General features: G+C 36.8%; 1 protein-coding gene across 1 annotated transcript in view; it reads right to left on the bottom strand.

Annotated features, from left to right (window-relative positions):
* The window catches only part of KEA2 (K+ efflux antiporter 2), a 133,081-nt gene that overhangs the window by 93,931 nt on the left and 17,804 nt on the right, over positions 1–21,346 (bottom strand). Inside the window, exons 3-5 of the mRNA XM_089995496.1 lie at positions 19,039–19,207; positions 18,713–18,803; positions 103–239 (exon numbers count right to left, since the gene is read on the bottom strand). Coding sequence (XP_089851622.1) covers positions 103–239; positions 18,713–18,803; positions 19,039–19,207 — 397 coding nt within the window. The remainder of the gene's footprint in view (positions 1–102; positions 240–18,712; positions 18,804–19,038; positions 19,208–21,346) is intronic.

Genomic DNA, 21,346 nt, shown 5'->3' with positions numbered 1-21,346 from the left:
AATGACAAACTTCAAACTTGGTTTTCATAATTTAGAAGGTAAACATAGCATTGTGTCTTTGATTGCAACTCATATTGTGTAGATTGATCATAAAAATTTCACCTCAAGCCCAATGTTGAATAACAAGAAAACAACTCCAAACTCTGCAATTGCTTTTGTCCCATGAACATGACGGATAATAGAAAGACCATAGGGCCCAATCAAGATACCAGCTGTTAAATACCCAAGCACAGGACTTCCTACAAAATCCCATCATATTAAAAAAATGGAAAATAAAGAGCTTTGAAGTACCTGACCGTGTTCACATACACAGACACACACATGTGTGTGCCTGCACATGCACAAGTGCCAATCAAGATACCAGAAGCCAAAGTAACAAAACACAAACAGAAAAAAAAAGAAAACAATCAAGAGTTTGAGAACTGTGTATAATAAAAGTAATCTATCTACACATATGCACAAGCATCAATCAAGGCACAAGCAGCAAAAGTACCAAAGCACACTATAAAATCCCATCATCTACAAGAAAAAAGAAATGGAAAATAGTGTGAGCAATTTGATCTTAGGGCATGTTTGCTTTGGTCACAGGTGGAGATGAGCAATCACAGCTGAGAAAGTGAAGCTGTGATTGCTGGCCACAAGGTCAATCACAGCTTAGAAAATCCAAAATTCACAGGACATTGCAAGCATGCCATTAGTGACATTAAAACTTCAATGTGTGTCAAGAGAGAGAGGAAGACATGAGATGAAATCTTATAACCCATACCATTGGCCCATCCTTTTGCCTACTAAAGTTATCTCAGCCTCATGTTGGATGACAAAAAGACAAATAGAGGTGGACATCGGGCTGAACCAGCTAATGATGTAGGGAACTGAAACACAGATAGAAAAAGCTTGGGATGCAGTGGTTCGATTCACAAAGCCTACCTTCAAGGTTATAGTACTCTCTGTTAGCTCCATTAACTTTCTAATGTCCATATTGAATGCTTTCTGGATCAAAGTATATAGAACCTCCATAGTTTGTTTTGTTGAGAACATGCGTAAGATCAAGATATTTTGATGTGTGGACAAGTTTTCATAAAAACTTGAAAGATAATTACCCACAATATACCAGAAATTCACAACAAAAGAAAATTCAATTTTTACATCAAAACAATTGGATCTAGAACACATTTCCTTTTTATATTTTACAATCATCAGCATACTTCTTATTAAACAAACAATGGGAATGACATCTAGACGGTCTTATTGATTAAATAATGCCTGCAACGCATGACTTTCAAGTAGAGAGTAAGTACCTCTCATGGATACCAAAGATACAAGTGTGTTTATGTGTGTGTGTGTGTGTGCGCGTGTCTGTGTGTGTGTTTGTATCAGAAAGGTTTAAGATACAAATTTATCAGATTGTAACATAAAATACTCAAAAGGAGTTCAATAAATGTTTAAAAAACATAAGAATCAAAATTATACATTTAACTTTTTATCACAAAATAGAATATTATAATTAATAAACCTATGAACTGAACACACACAAGCAAAAAAATACACTGACCAATCTACAGTCTTCAAATTCATAAGTTCATAGTTCATGATAACATGAAAAGAAAATTGTTGAAACTATTGAAGAGTGAACAATGGAAGAAAATCGTCTCCGGAAAGCTGCTTCAAAAATTGAAGATGATTCCGTTTTAGCCGTGTCTAGACCAGGGAATCATGTTTGATCATATAGGCCTCCTCACTTTAACCGACAAAATGGTGACTATGATAAGAAGAAAGTTATTTGTTATCATTGTCATGAACTGGGACACTACATGTACAATGTCCCAAACTTAAGAAGTTGAGAGAAAAAAGAGCTGCAATTGCTGGATCGGAGCCTAAAGATCATGATGCACCAGTTTTCCTAACCCAACTAATGGAGATTCTTCAGCCTCTCATCAAAGGTGTCTCTTCCTCATTTAAAGCTTCAACCGGGGCAGCAGCCTAATCTTTTTCTGATCCAGGTAAAATTTCTTGGCTCCTTTACTCTGGTGCATCTTTTCATATGACCCCAAATAATCAAAGTCTATCCAAATGTGTTAAAAATAAAACAAGTGAGTCAAAGGTATTTACTGTTGATGGGACTTCTCTTGAAATAGAAGGAATAGGAAATTTTGAAAAAATTTATAAAACAAAAAAAAAAATATTCTAGAAATAAGACATGTTCCCAAATTAAATTTAAATCTTTTATCTGTATCTCAAATTTCTGATTATGTGTGTAATATTTCATTTTCTTCTTATGGTTGTTGGGTACAGGATCGCCAGTCAGGCAAGCTAATTGGCCATAGAGAAGGAGGACTCTATTATATGGATTTTTTGGAAATGTCGAATAAAGCTTTTTGCTATAATATTCAAAAAATATAGTTGAAACTGTGGCATAAGAGACTTGGTCACCCATATATAGCCAAAATCCAACATGTTCCAAATCTAGGGAAATTTTGTAACTCTGAATCATTTTATTGTAAAGATTGTATTCTCGGCAAAATGAAAAGATTACCATTTCAGAACAGAACATTTTTCTCTTCAAGACCACTTGAATTAATACACTCGGATGTTTGGGGTCCTACACCAATAATTTCTAAAAGAGAATTTGTTTACTATTTATTTTTGTCGATGATTTCTCCCGACATACGTGGATTTATTTTCTCAAACATAAGTTTGAAGTATTTTCATACTTTCAAACTTTTCATAATATGGTTAAAAACAAGTTTCAAAATGATATTACTTTTTTCGCACAGATTAAGGGGGAGAGTTTTTATCCACAGATTTTCAAAATTATCTTAAATTGCATGGCATCACACATCAAAGATCTTATCCTTATACACCTCAAAAAAATGAACTGGCAGAACGAAAACATCGTTATATTATAGAAACCACTAGGACTTTATTAATAGCAATGACATCTTCTTCGTTACAAAATATCACTTCCATTGAAAAACTTATGAACATTTCTCCAGACTACTCTAGACTAAGAATATTTGGGTCCAAATGTTTCATATTTACTGACAAAAATGATAAACTTTCCCCTCGTGCGATTCTCTGTGCCTTTTTAGGATATGCTGAAAAACAGAAAGGTTATAGATATTTTGACTTAAAAAAATAATAGACTATGTGTCTAGAAATGTTTCCTTTCTTGAAAAGGAGAGCTTCTTTGATTTTAGAAAATTAAAAGACGTCACTGAGTACTCCTTTTTGCTAGATCTAACATCAACATCTGATGAATATGACATTGACTATAATTTTGATGATGATCAAAGAATTATTGATCTTCATGTTGAAAATGAAGAAGTTCATAGAGATACTAGTATTCAATATTCAAGGCGACAAGAGTCTAATCCTCCATGTGCACTTGAAAAATATTCTAACATTCCAACTAGACAATCATCCAGAGTCTCGAGGCCTCCAAAAAAGTTTGTATCATACGAGTCTTTCTCACCCACATATAGGGCAGTTATTGCATTAATTCACTCATATGAAGAACCATCCACATATTTTCAAGCAAAAAATGATATCAAATGGATAGAAGCCATGAAAGTTGAATTAAATGCACTTGAAAAGGTTTTTACGTCGAATATTCAAGATCTTCCTCTAGGGAAGAAAACTATAGGATGTCGATGGGTTTATAAAATTAAAACCAAGAGTGATGGTACTCTTGAAAGATATAAAGTCCGTTTAGTAGCCAAAGGTTATGCCCAAGAATATGGGATTGATTATGAATAAACCTTTGCTCCGGTGGCTCGTATGACAATTGTCTGAACCTTAATTGTCTTAGCTTCTATCAAAAAATGGTTTATTTTTCAAATGGATGTCAGAAATGCTTTTATTTTGTTTGTTTTCAGTTATACCCTTTTTAAGGGTTATGCTTTAGTGTCATTCTTGACACTTGCCCTTGTGAATCTAAGCTCGTGTTTCGAAGATCCCCATTTCATTTCAAAATGCACGCAGTATTTTCAATATGTTGAATAAAATGCAGAAAAATAAGGAGTTTTCTTTTTGGGATTTTTTTGGCGAGAAGTTCAAAATCTTGCCAAGATTTGTGACTATGGCTACAACACATTGTATCGCACTGTACTAGAATATATTACTGTGAAAAATTAACATGCCAACCAGTTCAATGTTTACAATATTGATATATCTTTGGAGATATAAATACATACATATATATGTGTGTGTCTATGATTTTTTATGTCAAGAAAATATCATGATATACTTATTAGAGTAAAAAAAACTTAAAACAATTTGCAGTTGAAATTTTCAAGTCACAAATATTTTGTGATAGTGTGTTTATATATTACCATGATTTTTCATAATCATTTTCATTGTCTTTATTCTTTTTTTAATCTTTATATTTTTGGTATTTGGCCTTTTATATTATTGAAAAATACAAAAAAATCCATTTTCATAACTTTTTATTTTAAGTTTTCTTCCTTTTTTAAATGCTCAGATTTCCCAAGAAATAACCTTAGAAGCTATGTCACAGGGATTCAGACAACCAGGTGTTGCACCCGTGTCGACGCGACGCAGGTGCGTGTGCGCATGCGGGTGCGGCACCCAGTGTGGTCAACCCGACCCTGGGTGCGGTCAATGCACCCAGGGTCATAAATGTCCAAATTTCGGACTTATAAAAAAAAAGCCCGATAAAATGGGCTGAGAGGAGGATTAAGGCAAAAAAATTGCCCTCTCCTCCCGACCCCGACACTGCGACCCGTCTCCTGATCCCGACGTCGGCGAGAACTATGAGCTACCACCGTCTGGCGACACCTCTTCATCTCCAACCCAGGTATGCATTCTCTCTCTCTTATTCTCTCCTTCAATCTCTCTGTCCCCTCGTCTCTCAATCTCTCTTCCGAGAACACTAAAAAGTAAAAACCCAACCTTAATCATAACATAAGACTTTGATCCGTCTATAGGTTTAAGAACCATAATCACAAATCGAATTTTCTTGTGATGTTTTCAAAAATCTGTTTTCTTGATTAAATATCAGAAAATTTATGGTATTTAAAAAAAAATGGGTTTTTCCAAAAAAGTGAAGGAAATGTTTTGGTGTGCACACACACACACAGGTTGGTTTGCCTACTTTCTTGTTCTGTCCCATTCTGCTCAGCTCAAAATCACAGTTTTTTGTGTTGTTTCTCACATTCAACACCATAGATGTGACATATAGGTTTTGTTTAGTGGGAACCGGCTTTTGGATCACCGGAATCATACCTGTATACAAGTTTTTCCAGCGATTCAAAATCAATGGCTATGAAGGTATCAAGTTTTTTTTGCTCATAAAAACATATTTTTTCATCAAAAAATCATGATCCAAGAGTCGATTCTCACTAAATCGAGCATGCTAAACACATCTAACGGTTCAGATCTATCATAAGACACTTCAAAATTATGGGGCAAAACGAGAAATGAGGCCTAATATATATATATATATATATATATATATATATATATATATATATATATATATATATATATATATATATATATATATATATATTAGATTCCTTTAAAACACTTATTTACATGTGTTTAATGCTTAATCCAAACCTATAGATATGTTTATAATTGCTTAGAGCATGCTTTGGACTGAATTAATTTAACAAGAAATAGATAATATTTTAAAAATAATAAATAGTACTTTTTGTTATAATATTTTCATTTGAAAATATCACTAATTTATCGCAATATTTTCAAAATGTAGGTGATATTTGTGACACGCACACACACTAGTTAAAAAAGAAAGCATAGTTGTTGGTGTTTTTCCTAAATCTGAACATGCATGTAAATGCGTTTATCATGGCTTGTTACTAGAAAATATGCTTTGATATCGAATTAATTCAACCAAAACATTTGATTTTTTATCACAAAGTTTTGATGTAATATAGACTCTTAATTTTAATTGGATCTCTTTAGAAACCCATTTAAACATAAAAGATACCTAATTTAATGCATGTTTTTCACTAAATAGACTATGAAGAATATATTTGCAGTTCAAGTTAAGTGAAAAAATATGCCTGCACTTATATATATATTTTATAATCCCATGCTTAGGAGTGTCCACTTTGCATTAATTTTATTGTTATATATTTTTTCGTACCTTTCGGTATTTATTTATGCGTACTACTACTATATTTTTTAAAACTTATATTATATGTTATTGACCTTGCACTCAATATTATTAACCTTGATTGTGTTGATTGTGTGTATAATTTATTTTAATATAACATTTTTTTGTTTTCAAGACAAAAATGATGGATAAAGATAAAGGACTTGCGTTATCCTCATCCTCACATGTAAGTTCTGTTGCTAGTTATAGTGGAAGTGATTATGAGGAGCCATTATGGGCACACGTGGATAAGCTTGCAAAAACATGAGGAGGTGGTGGAAATAAGAGATTTTGATGCAAGATTTGTGAAAGAAATTTTGTTAGGTCTTACACAAGAGTTGAGGCTCATTTGTTGAAGATACAAGGACATGGCATTTCAGAATACAGAAGAATTGAGGAAACAATGCGAAAACAATACAAGAAAATAGAATATGAATATGAAAAGAGGAAGACAATGAGTCATTCTTGTGCAATTAGTGTATCATTTTCAAGCCATCAAGAAGATAGTCAAAAAAAAAGTGGATATAGCAGGTAGAGGAAGAGGAACGATACAAGCATCATTTAATACATATGGAAAGGAAGAGATGGATAAAAAAATAAAAAGGTATTTATATTCTAGTTCACTTCCATTTAATGCAGCTAGAAATCTTTATTGGAAGGATTTAATTACTTTTCTGACAAATTGTAATTTGAGTGGCTATGTATCTCCAAGCTCAGAAAAACTATGAACCACACTTCTTGTAGAAGAGAGGGCAAATGTTGAGAGATTGCTAGAGATTAAGAAACATTCATAGAAACAAAATAGAGTTTTCATTGTTTCTGATGGGTGGACAGATATTCAAAGGCGTCCACTGATCAATTTCATTGCTTCTTCGCTTAGTGGCTCAGTATTCTTAAAAACAGTTGATGCATCTGGGCAATATAAAAATGTTGAGTATTTGAAGGAGTTGTTTATAGAATTAATAAAAGAAGTGGGTGATCATAAAGTAGTGCAAATCATCATAAACAACGCTCCAGTTTGTAAAAGTGCAGCATTGAGTTTGGAGAGTGAGTATCCTCATATTTTTTGGACTCCCTATGTAACACACAGCTTGAATCTTGCCCTCAAGAGCATTTGCAACCCCAAAGAAAAAGAAAATTCACCAACATATAGTCTACGTTCATGGATGGAGGAATTAAAAAAAATGTCAAAAGCATTAAGAATTTTTTTGTCAACCACCATCATGCTAATGTTATAATTACTAGGCATTCTGATCTGAAATTGTTGAAGATTGCTGAAACACGTTTTGTGTTGAGCATTATGATAGTGAAAAGGATTAAGGAAATGAAGAATGTTTTGGTTAACATGGTGACTAATGAGAATTGAACATTTATCGTGCTGATGATGTTGTCAAGGCTCAAAAAATTAAGAAATTCATTATTGATGATGAGTTTTGAGATAGAGTCGTATACTTCCTTAAATTTACACAACCTATTTGGGAAATGTTGAGAGAAGTTGATAAGGATGAGCACATGCTTAACAAAGTTTATGAAATGTGAGATAATATGATTGAAAAAATACAAATTGCAGTCTTCAAGCATGAAAGAAAAATATTGCATTGGATGATTCAGAATTTTTTAATCATATTCATTCAATTTTAGTCAGAAGATGAGATACGAGCAATACTCATTTGCATCGCATGGCATATTCTCTTAATCCAAAATATTATATAAAAAAGTAGCAAGAAGGTGGTATTGGTCGTGTCCCTCCAAATTTAAACCTAGAGCTATCAAGGCATAGAAATATGTGTATGACAAGACTTTATCAATAATCACATTCTAAATCAAGTCACACAAGAGTTTAAAAATTTTGCATCTTCGAGATTATATGGACAGGCATTACTAGCGAGAGAGGAGGAGAATATAGATCATATCACATGGTAGTCAACATTTGGATCAAAAATACTTCTTCTCCAACGTCTTGCATTGAGATTGCTATCTCAGTCTGCTAGTTCATCCTGTTGTGAAAGAAATTGGAGCATATATTCTCAAATCTACAACATGAAGATAAACAAACTCACTAAAAAGCGTGCAGAGGATTTAGTATATGTTCATTCTCATCTTTGACTACTTTCGTGAACCAATAATGAATACAGGTACTAATTGATCTCTTAGTTATTTGACTATTTCTTAGTTTTTCCATTTAAATATACTTGTATTTAACATTTTCAAATTGGGCTTGTAATGCAGACAAGGATCATCCAAATTTTGATATGTAAACCCAGAAGAGTGTGACTTAGAGGGAGAGCATGATTTCAACATTACAAATATGGATTTATCTGAGCTCAGTCTTCCTTCTTATGATGCATTTGATGATGAAGCAGAAAATTATTAGGATTCATTACCTCATTGTTATATACATTGTGTAGGATATACTTTTGGTATGTAATTATGCATTGTTTGCTTCTTTTATTAGTATAATGTATATATTACTTCTTTTCTGTTTTATTGTTTCTATAATATATTTAGGTTGATTTAATTGTGGTGTTAGTTTTTATCATAAAGAATAGAATTGTAGATTGTTAATTTGATTTATTGCATGCATGATGTAATAACCTCAATTTTTGTAATTTATTTATTTAAATTTATTTGAAAATAACGAGTACTTTTCTAAATTTGGGCCTCGGATCCGTTACCGGATCCAGAAAAGGATGCGTAAATAACCCACCATGGGGTATTAAAACTATACTTATAATAGTTAAATAAATAATTAATAGTATAAAAAAAAATCGAGTATTTAATGTTGGATCCGTGTTTGGATCCAAATGGATCCAACATATGGATCTAAGATCCATAAAATGGTCTTTATATCCATATTCATAATAAAACTAATAATATAATAATAAGAAGAATATATAAATAAAATTTAAATTTTTATTTATTTAATTATCCGAGGATCCACAGTTGGATCCATTCGGATCCAACTGATGGATCCATATAGTTGGGGATCGGGTTACGGGCCTCGGGTCCGGACCCGAGCCGCGCCCCTGTAAGTTTTTAAAAGGCAAGGGGCAACCCGATAAGGGTTGCCCGATAAAACCCTAGCAAAACAGGAAAGAGGGGGGGGTACACAGGCGTAACCGAAACCCCACCCATCTCGGCAAGAAGGGGGGGTTCGGCGATAAATGGGAGGTGGAAGAGGGGGGTCTCACCCTCTCCCCTCATCTCTCTCTCCCTTGATCTCTCTCTCCCTCTATCGCTCTCTCTGTCGAGTTGGGTGAGAGGAGGTCGTCGGCGAGCTGCGGCAGCCCACGTCCACCATTGCCGACCTCCAGCGATCTCCCCGTCACGGCAGCAACAAGGAGCAGCCCAGCTGACTGTGCCTCCAACCTCCGACCGCCGGAAAGATCGTCGGAAAACCAGCGAACAAGGTACGGGTTTTCCTCTTGATTTCGAGTGAGAAAGAGGGTTTAGATTTGTTTTCCCTGGAATATTTTAGGGTACTCATTAGGGAGAGGCAGATTTGGGGGTTTGATGTGCGGGAGACCCCAAATCGACAATTTTAGGGATTTCAGTCCGTTGATTTATGGAGTTTTGGGTTGTAGTACCATGACTCTGAGTCCTTTTGAAGGGAGATATACCCATACACGGTCCTTTTGAATAAGCCTCTGTTTATTAATTGGCGTAGGTATTATGTCTTCTGGTAAATTCCATTTAGATAAAGCTTTGCATGTTTAATAGTCGATCGATGTTGTTGTGAAACCTCTGAAGTCTTAAAAAGTGTTGGAATAGGCTTAACACTTGCTATATACCGAAGTCTGGAAATTTTATGGACTAATTTCTGAAAGTACATATTCTTTTGTGTTATGAGGTTAATGAAAACCAAGGTAAATTGCAGACATGCTGAATGGTACCCTCCTATGATCAGATATCATTTATAAAAGCGAATTTTACTTGTTAATATGTAATAGGTTTTTGGATCCTACATGTTTCCACTCTGTTTTTGGTTGTTTATGCTTCTTTTTACTTGTTGCTGCGTTTCAGAATTTAATCCAGAATCTGCCCAAACCCAGATTCACATTTGGTTTGTAGTGTTCAGAGGAGAGTTTCAACTTTACGTACCTGTTAGCATTAGGTTTCTTTTATTTTACTATGTTTGTCGCCCCCATTTCGTTTTCAGGGTTGAACTAGTTCTCTTATATCAGTAATACTTATAATGCATACAGGCTAAGCTCGGAGGCGTATTACATCTATAGTTTTGATACTCGCTGAACCTGAGATTTTATTTTATTAGGACTAGAACTTGAAATACACATTTATCTGAGTTCTCATTTACAAAACTTGGGTTACTGTATTTGACAACTAGACTTACATCAAATCAAATTGGGTCGGCTGGGCAATACCCAGTCCCTGTGAGGTCTGGCAGCACTTGCCAAAGTGTTGGCAGCCCCCATCTGTAACAATATATATATATATATATATATATACATACATATATATCTGAAAGGTTTTGTTAAGGTGGGCTGGCTGTCAGCCCAACCGAACTTGGCTGGCCTGACAGGCCGAGCCTGGTGGTTGTGGAGCCTCATCCAAGTGTATTGGCTGGGTCATTGCTTCTCAAATAAGACTACATTATACCTGTGTTAGTCCAGCTTTGCATGGTCACATTGTTTCTTTTTTTATACACTCATGTGTGAGTGGTCATTTGCTTCATAATTTTTATATTGCTTAGTAGCATGATTGATTACTGTCATGCATCCTGTCATGCCTATTTACAAGGTGATTAAGAGGCATAGGGACGTGTAAAGATTGTTAGGCATACACCCATGTAATCTGTATGACACAAACATTATGGGTGTTCTCATAATTTAGCTAAACATGTAATCATACATCTGTTTTCCACGGCTTAAACTAAATATTATAGGCTGAGTGAAATTAGCTTGTGTAAGGCTCAGTTCTTCTTGAAATTTTCATATTTATGCTTACCTAATATTCAGACCTATGGGTGTAAGAGCATGATATGTTTTGTTTTTCTGCATTTCACACATTAAGCCAAAATCAAAGTATTTGCTGCAAAGCTACATCTTATGCATATTGTACACTAACTTGATGTATTGACACGTGCACCACCACTTGAAGGTTCACATGCTGATTTAGGTGTGTAATTTCATCAAAGTGTGTATGTGACATGAACATGTATGTTAAAGCATGCATTGACAGGCTAAATAAAATCATACATGGGATATGAGCATGTGTATGGAATGAAAGCATGAAATTTAAATTGAAGCTGTGAACTCATGCATAGGTATATGTATGTTATTGTTTCATGTACACCTTTAAATTGTCCTAAATGAATGCGCGTTGAAAAACATGTGAAAAGAATGCATAAGTGGCATACTCTTTATGATTTTTGCTTATGCATGTGGTAATGATCAAATTGGATCATTTGTGGCTGGATGAACCGCGAGAACTAGTTGTTCTCCGTTTTAATTGTTTTTTATGCATTGCAACAAATCAAATGTGATATTGTTGTTTTACCGCACTGTTCTATGTTGTCACGGGCTGTGATCCCGTGAAAAGCTTAGCATGCTGATGTGCAAGCTTATGTTATTAATTCTGCATGTAAATTTGCAAATGTAAAAGAAATGAATTAATAACCAGATAAATGAAAATAAAGAATAGTGTAATTCACTTTCTCCTTGATGTCCCTGCTTTAGCGTGGGAATCTTGGATATTGCGGTTTAGGGGAAACCGTGAGGATACAAAAACTCTGTGTGCGTTTTGTTGCCCCTGAGCCCGATATTGAGGTTCTTCTCCTAGCCACGGTTTTAGGGAGAATCTGCCACTTTACCCGAGAGTGGTGTGTTAGTCACAGCTGTGAGTTTGTTTTGGTATACCAAGAAAGTGGCGCCAGTGGATGCTGTTTTCCATGGTGTCCCCGACTTTGGATGTTGTTTTCCAAGGTTCCGATGGATGGTGTTGTTTCCTGATATCGGTCGAGGGCTAAGTGTGGAACCCGGTAATAAGATACAAATTGTGTGTGAAGCTACCCCGAGAACCCTACTTGACTTCGGGGATTGCACCCGTTTGGTGTATCCGCGGGCAATGATAAATTAAAAAGAGGAACTCAAGGATTGTGTGCATTTAATAGGACATGCATATGGAAAGAAGAAAACTTAAATGGAAGATAATAAATGGTTCATGCATTGCACATAAATCATGCATATTCTTGCTATGCATTAGTTCATGCATGTTTACTTGTTCACTTGGTTGTTTATGTTGATCATTGTATGATGTTGAGCTCTTTTGCATGTAATTGCCTTATTGATTAAGTTGTGATCAATATTACATATTTTGTGTTCCCTCCTGTTAAATGTTTAATTATGCATGAATGGTTAATTGACTTAGGAATTGATTATAATTGTATTCCTCAAAATATTACATGGATCTTATTTATGCTCTTTTTCTTATCTGATTCATTAGGGAAACCTGTACGCAGAATTCTTCGGATTTCTGACCCTCTTATTTTATTGGTTTTTCCCAGACACAGGTGATCAGTGAAGTTGACTCGCTTCTGAGGGATACGAGGGTCACATTTGTTTCAGACGGCTTCACTTACGGACAGAGTGGGTCTACTGTTATTTTCTTTTAGTTCTTCTGATTTCCTGCAATTTGATATTTCACTTTTGACATGGAATATATTACTCTTATTGATTCATTAATAAAAGAATTCAGTGGATTGGTTATGATTGATAAATGTAAGTTGCTTTGTGGTGTGTGGTTATCCAACTGAAATTGGAACTGTAGGGACCCCAGGTCTCTGGGAAGTTTTCCGCGACTCTTAGAAAAAAAAATATTCCGCATTTTTCAAAGGTAGGAGTTGGGGTCGTTACACATGATGATGAATTGATTTGATGATATTATGATAATTGTTTTTTATTTCATTAGTGTTTTTGTTGTTAACTGTTAAAACTTAAAAATTATATATATATATATAATATATATAATTTTATATATATACCCTCCCGCACCCCCCTCACCCAAGTTTTTTTAAAGTGCCACATCGCCGCACCCGCATAGCTTAGAAGCTATGTCACATGGGTGTGTCACTTGGGTTGACACACCCGTGTTGACTTGGCAAGGTGCGGGTATGGGTACAGCTTTTTTAATTTTTTAGGTCAAACCAATGTTTTAAAACTCGCTGAGTCAACTCGGTGACTTGGTTGACTCGGCTCGGCTCGGCCCTCCAGCGAGTCAACCCAGCAAGCTTAACTCGGGCTACGAAAACTCGGCTGCTGACTCGGCTTGACTCGGGCGAGTTCTGGGATGTTTGAAATTTGATTTTTTGGGTATTTCACACACACATATTCACTTTTGTACTGAATAATACATCTTTCCCATGGACCGTCAGGAAAGATCTTTTTGAACAAATAACTGTTATAGTATATAAATCAAACAACAAAGCATTCTAGTCTATAAACCCAATTAACAAAGAATTCTATGTATCTAAAAGCAGGGATTTCTTTCAAGACACATGGAGATTGGAGAGTTAGGACCTAAGGATTCCTTATCTGAATATCACATATTACTTTACATACATGATGATACAACTTCATAAAAAAACTCTGCCTCTATAACTAACATTGCCCCATCACCACCCTTTCGTGGACCACTAGAGGTCCAAGGCAACTTCTAGTTTTCTACTTTATGTTCTTGTAACTGATAGTTTATCTTATACAGTGATACTTTTCCCCAGTCTGTAGCATTTAGTGCAGCTTCTGGGCCATTTTACCAACATCATCTGTCTTTGTTTCTGCCCTTTGTCTAATTGGAATCTTTCTTATTTAAGAGCTGGGCATCATGAATCTAAGGCCTGCAGCAATTTCACTTTTCCTAACCTCTAATCTTAGGCATTGAAAAATTTATTTTATCTTCTATCGAGCTGCTAATAGTTTGAATTCTTTCAAGGTGATGCATGATGCAGAAAATCTGTCCAACACCATTATGTGTTCTTTGTTTGTCCAAAATAATGAATCTCTTAACTCGACCTGCCATTCTTTGTATATTGCATGATCCAAGTGACTGCAATCCATAATCACACAGGATACCAGTGCCATTGGGATCATGTAGTTCCCAAGGGCTATGAAGGTGTTGGCGTGATGAATCACTCTTGTACTGAATAATACATCTTTCCCATGGACTGACAATTTATATATTGTTTTTCTTTTAAAATCAAAAGTTAACAAAACTCGGTCTGAGTCACCGAGTTGACCCGCCGAGTCACGAGTCAATAAAGAACGAGTCGAGTTCCGAGACACGGGTTTTAAAACCTTGGGTCAAACAGGAGAGAGAGAGGAGCGAAAGCAGCGAAACTCTATCCCCCCCCTCCACATTTTTCCTCTTTTATATTTGTAATATACGGGATCTAGATCGGAGTTAAAATCTAAAACCATATATAAAGATATGGATGGTGAAACCCTATCCCCCTCTCCACCAAAGAGAGAGAGAGAGAGAGAGAGAGAGAGAGGCGAAAGCCACAAAACCCTATCCCACCCCCCACCTTTGTCCTCTTTTATATTTGTAATATATGGGGTCTAGATCGAGTTAAAATCTAAAACCATATATAAAGATACGGGTTTAGATTTTAACTCGATCCAAACCCCATATTTTTATATGTGGGTTTAGATTTTAACTCAATCCAAATCCATATATATAGCCCCGCAACCACATTTTTAAAAATTACCATGTTGTGCCCTCGAACCCACACCCGCACCCCGTACCTACTTGACATAGCTTAGAAGTGGGACTTACCAATATATTTACAAAGACCAACAGAAGTCATACAGTATGCAGGCCCATAGAGTATGAATCACATAGTAGGCCTTAATGGCATATGAGCACATGCATAAAAAGGCAATGATGCACCTACTTGAAATGGAAAGGATAGAAAGAAACCTTCAGACCCATCAAATGTTTCATCTTAGAATTTACGCTGATGCAAACATATTCATTACCCAATAGCATAAACAAGACAAACAATCCTCAATGGCCATTATATTTTAGAAAAGAGAAATGCATGATTTCCCTTTTTTTCCTTAAGTGAAGGAAAGAATAGAGGAAAACAGAAGATGAAAAACAAAGATAAAACAGTGGGTCCTTTTTGTAGCTTATGTAGTCAACAGTGGGTCCTTTTTGTAGCTTATGTAGTCAAAGACGCCGACTAGGCGCTGGTGCGTCTGGTTGGGCCTGCCCGGATGGGACAGATGTCGAAGTCATGGACTCCTCTTTTTTTATTTCAAGTAGTGCAGCGGAATTATACTTAAGGTCTAGATCAAGTTCGTTTAGAGCTTTTCGTGCTTGGGCACGTGTAAGAGGGGGAGCCAGCGAATGGATCGCACTAGGCTTTAGCAAACAATCACGCGATGCAAGAACTGAAAAAGTTACAATGGTCAAGAAGGGGTTTCGTCTAGCCGAGAAGCTAGGGTTACAAGTGAATACACAGGGCCAGTTTATAAGGCTCGGTTTGGCCCTTAGTTGCACTCATAGGTGCGTAAAGTTAAAGCACGCACATACATGGGGATTTCATCAACATAATGGCACAACATAAGCATATTGCTCGAGCCAAACAAGGGGATCGCACAACTAGGTGCAGGCACTTGGGCGTTGGACACACGCACAAGTACGCAGGGGTACGCGAGTGGGCACAGGCGATATTAGTGTTGTGTAGCCTAGATAGCATACGCAATGTGCGCAGGTGCACGAACACAAGCGTAGAAGCACACGAGTGGACGCAAGGCACGGTTAGCACAGTGCAACCTAGAGGGCGTGCGAGACCGCTGCGGCCGAAGTGGCGCACGGTGATGCGCGCATTGAGGGCATAGAGGCACGTGAGTGGGGGCACAGAGGCACGCGAGTGGCGCAGGTAGTATTAGCACTCTGCTGCCTAGGGGCATGCACAATGCGCACAAGTGTGCGCATGGCGTTTGCTGAAGAGAACGCATGCATGTGTGCACGAGGTTGGCAAAAGGGCGTGCGAGTGTGCACGTTGCGCGGTGTGCTCCTCCAAGAGAGGTTCGCCACAGCTGCGGTCAGCCCTTCTAAAGGTGCGCAGGGTCGGGGCGCCTTGCGTAGAGTGGTAGGCACAGTGCGTGCTTACGGTGGTAGGGTCGGCAACATAAGAGGGTGGCCAAAACGACCACTGATGCATATGACTTGTGGAGTTCCCCCACTAGGGGCGTGAGTGGTTAGAGGTGTGCGCGGCGGCGATGGGTTTGAGGGCATAAAAGGGTGGCCGAGAAGGCCAGTGTGTGTCTCATGGAGACGAAGGAAGTGGCCAATGCGTGGGACTCGTGCATGTACACGACCAAGCACGGGCGAGTTTTCCAAAAAACTCATCGTAGATCAACAAGCACGACATATGTGTATGGATTGCCTTTCGCGAACTAGCGGTAGAGAACCATCCTGATTGTTGAGGCTCGTCAAGCGTGCGAGAGAGAGCGTAGATGCCACACCAATGGAACCACCTTGCCACTCCGAAGGATCGACCTTGCCACTCCGAAGGATCAACCAAATCCACCTTGGGAAGTCTTTATTGTCCACTAGGATCAAACAGGACCAGAGTTACCAGAAGCACCATAGGGAATCGTGCTTCCCCGAAATGTGTTTCGGAAGCGCAAATCGTCGGGCTTCCAAAACGTGTTGGAAAGCGCAAAAAAATTTGGGAAGCTCGCTTCCCCTTTTTTATTTTTTTATTTTTATTTTTATTTTATTTTTTTCTCTTTTTCACTTCCAAGATTATTCCTGGTTCGCTTCTTAGTTGTCCCACGCTTCCCGCTTCCTAAAATTTTGAAAGTACCTCGCTTCTCGCTCCCTCAACTGGCAACTTTAAACGGGACAATAGGGGATCACTTAGGACATCACAACTTCATATGCAACCCCCCCCCCCCCGGCTTTTTATAGTGCCCAAGGGGGGTGGTTTAGACCAAACTAAGTAGATTGGGTTTTACCAAAACCATGGGTTAAAATCTTGCTGTGACAAGGAGTGACAACCTCCGTGTCACATCAAGGGTGGATGTGGGGCCCAGATAGATTCCAAGAGGTGGGACTTTGTGGGGCCCACCTATGTCGACCCTTGTGGGGCCTAAAAAGCTTTGTGGTACCCGCAGGGTATGTGGGGCCCACCGAACTTTTACTGCCAAAATTTGGAAAATTGTTGGGGTGCCTCCTACCTGTACATAGATCATAACAGCATCATTTTATCGGTGTGCTTTGACTGTTTTGAGCCTCCAGACTTGGGATTCTCCCGCTTTTGTGGGTCTCGAGTGCGGGGAGTTGTGAGTCTCGCACGTGGATGGCATCCACAAGATCTGTTTGTCAAGGGCGAACGCATCAGCACCGACTATAATCAAAGGAAAAACTAGGAATCGGCTGGATTCCTAGTTTTCCCCCTTCAGGGGTACCAATTTTCTCGCCAGGCATCGGTCCTTTCCTAGGCGGGAAAATTGGTACCCTACAACTTTTATGTGCATTTTTTGTTTTTTTTTAATTAAGTTGTTATGTGTGTTTGTTTATGTAGATGTGACATTGAATTGTTATGTATATTTGTTTATGTATGTAGATGTGTCTTAATTTTTGGTCAGGTTTTGTAATATAACAGGTTTACTGTGCAGCTATGCTTCATGAAAGTGGTATTTTGTACTTTATGCATTTGTTGATTAATTTTATGTTGGATACATCTTTGTTGTTAGTCTTAATAATATTTGGGCAGGTTTTGTAATATAACATGTTTACTACGATTGACGATAGAAATAACTTATGCTTTGTGCATTTGTTGTTGATTAATTTTATGTTGGATACATGTTTGTTGTTAAATTTAGCACTTTATTTTAAGAATTTAAATTATTTTGCATTTGTTGATAGTTGTTTGGTTCGGTTATTCAATTGTTTTTAATATTCAAGCAGGTTGTGGAATGTTCTACATGTTTTTTTTGTCTATTGCTTATTGTTGATTGATTTTATGTTGCATACATATTTGTTACTAATTTTAGCAGTTCATTTGCATATTTTTTTATTATTTTAATTAAGGTACCGACTAATCCGCCTAGTCCCGCTTTTTAAGGGTCCACCGACTAGGCACCGCCTAGCGCTTTTGACTACATGGTTTGTTGCACAGCATTGAGCTAGACTTGAGCGATTGTATATACAAACTATATGGTCTAAAGGTCTATACTCTGTAGCTAAGGAATCAGATAAATCTGGACATCTTTAGAATACCCAAGTTAGCTCAACATTTGTTAGTTCACGCATTTGGATCATTAGCTTTGAGCTTCAACTAGTTCTATGTGGTGAATAAATCATCTCATTTTCAGAAGAATTCAACATGCATGAGCAGATATATTAGTTAATAAACAATACAAGCCAAACAGTATGTTAACTGGGAAGCATGGTAGCCCAATATATCAAATATTCAGGAAAACTAATTCAGACACACTCTATCCCAGATAGTAAACAATAAATAAACAATATCTAATATACAACTTTGAAAACAATAGCATGCACAACCTAGAAATCTTCAGCTTGGAAAAATCAACTTACCCCCTGGAATTTTCTGAAATATAGGTACAAAGATGACACTTGCTAGCAATAACCAAAGCATGTCAAAAAGTGAAGCTTCTTCTTCATTTATCTGGAAAAGCATATTTTAACAATCATTAAACAAGGGCATAACTTGTATTTTGACAAGCAAAAAGATATTGATATGAGAAAAATTGGAAAGTCAGACCAAAACATGACAAACTATACTGAAACAGGACATGTACCTCAAGCATCTTTGATGCTGATACAATTCTAGTTCTCGCACCAAACAATGTCAAAAAAGTTATCAATAAACAAAACAAAACATGCACTTAATAAAAGCATACCTCTTGGTGCTGTAACTGATTAATTAATATCTTCACTCTCCTAGGAAATCTTTGTAATTCACGTACTACGGGCTTGGCTGATGAAGTAACTTCTTCAAATCCTGCAACTATCTCTGGCTGTTGAAGCAGTTGGGAACTTCTCTCTGAACGAATAGCAAGGAAAATAGTCCTGCAACAACTCAAATAAATAAAAAACCACTTGGAAAACATAACAAAAGATTAGCTTAAAAAAATCATGAATAAGAACCAAAAAATTCAAAACTATGCATATGTGAAATAGTAGTTAATGTCCTAAAATTTCAGTGTATGTTAACAAGTTCAATGTGTTATTTGGCCCCTAAAAAGTTATAGAACAGAATGGCATTGCTTTGTATGACTTGCACTTTCCACAAATTCACTAGAAGACAGCATCTTGATACATATCAGGGACACAAGAGGGCAGCAAAGCTGTTGACATTTACGATTTCATAAGAGAAATTTTGGCTCCCAAAAACTATTATATATGAACAAACAGCAATCAATTATTAAAACTAGAAAAAAGAAAATATGCATTTCCATTTGATTGACATAATATTGTTTTAAAAATAGATTGAGCTACTTTAATATATTTTTCAGGGACATTCTTGTCATTATTAAGCTTTGTAACATAGGTACATCCCAGAGTTACCGGAAGCGCCAATAGGCTCGGGAAAGTGCGCTTCCCTAAAACGCGCTTCGCAAGCACGAAACGTGGCACTTCCGAAATGCACGGGGAAGGGCCCAGTTTGATTGGGAAGTGTGTTTCCCTTTAAGGGGAAGTGTGTTTCCCTTTAATGGGAAGGAAGCTCGCTTCTCATTAAAGGAGTGAGTTACCTCGTTAAAAACTGTTTTAAAGTTGGTGGACAGTTTTACCCTTTTCTTAAAGTTTTTTTAACAAAAAAATAAAAGAAAATATTTTGTTAATGAGGACAAAAATAGGCATTTTTGAAAAAATCATTAGGGTTTCTTGTTTCACATCTTTGCAACTTTCTCCTTCTCTCTCTCAAGTTCTCGGCCACCGCCAATGCTTCACCGATCTCAGGCGACATCCACCGAAGCGCCAATAGACTCAAAAAAGCGTGCTTCCCCGAAATGCGCTTCGGAAGCGCGAAACGTGGCGCTTCCTAAACGCACGAGAAAGGGCCTAGTTTGATTGGGAAGTGCATTTCCCTTTAATGGGAAGTGTGTTTCCCTTTAATGGGAAGGAAGTTCGCTTCCCATTAAAGGAGTGAGTTACCTCGTTAAAAATTGTCTCAAAGTCGGTAGACAGTTTTACCCTTTTCTTAAACTTTTTTACCAAAAAAATAAAAGAAAATATTTTGTTAATGAGGGCAAAATGGGTATTTTTGAAAAAATCATAAAGAAACAAAAACCAAAATCGTTAGGGTTTCTCGTTTCACATTTTTGCAACTCTCTCCCTCTCTCAAGTTCTCGGCCACCGTCAGTGCTCCACCGATCTTTAGCGACCTCCGACGTCCTTCATTGACCTCTGGTGTCCTCCACCGACCTCCGGCGATGGCCATCTTCAGGTATGTACACGCCTTTTGCATCCTCTCTCTCTCTCTCTCTCTCTCTCTCTCTCTCTCTCTCTCTCTCTATATATATATATATATATATATATATATATATATATATATATATATATATATATATATATATATATATATATACATATATATATATATATTCTCTCACTCACTCTCACTCTCTTTGTCTCTCACTATCGCTCACTCTCACTCTTATCAGCCCCGAGCCTATTGGCGCTATAGCATCATGTCATTCTGACTCTCCTTGTCTCGCTCGATCCTTTTTTTTTATTGTTGGACTGCATATCACATCTGATTACTATCTTATCAATGCCATTCGATTTTGACCGCTCCCCGTCCAAAATCACTAGTAACACCCTCGAAAAACCCAGTACCTTCAAACCTGATCCTTCACTTGTTTACATTTTTTTTAATTCAAAATAATGAAGGTCGTCTTCTACTTCATCATTGAGGTGTTTTCTCATAATTAGAGGTTTTTATAAGTTATTTTCCACGAATTCCTCTTATTTTTATTTTTAATTTCCAAATATGTTCGATATATGAACTGATTTGATGCTTTTTTATCAGTCAACCTTGAAAAACAATTTGTTCACTCATTTCATTTGGTTTTGGCAACATTGCCATCGAAGAAAATTGTGCTAATCTCTATGCACTTTCTCCTACAGGTAAGAATCATAATTTGTTTATTTGAATCTCTTAGGCAATTCTTATCTAACATTAGCACATTATCTAATTCTCATTGT

The sequence above is a fragment of the Nuphar pumila genome, chromosome 2 (assembly GCF_984573655.1).
Source record: "Nuphar pumila chromosome 2, dmNupPumi1.hap1.1, whole genome shotgun sequence".
Classification (NCBI taxonomy): domain Eukaryota; kingdom Viridiplantae; phylum Streptophyta; class Magnoliopsida; order Nymphaeales; family Nymphaeaceae; genus Nuphar; species Nuphar pumila.
This window is presented reverse-complemented; position numbering and strand designations above follow the sequence as displayed.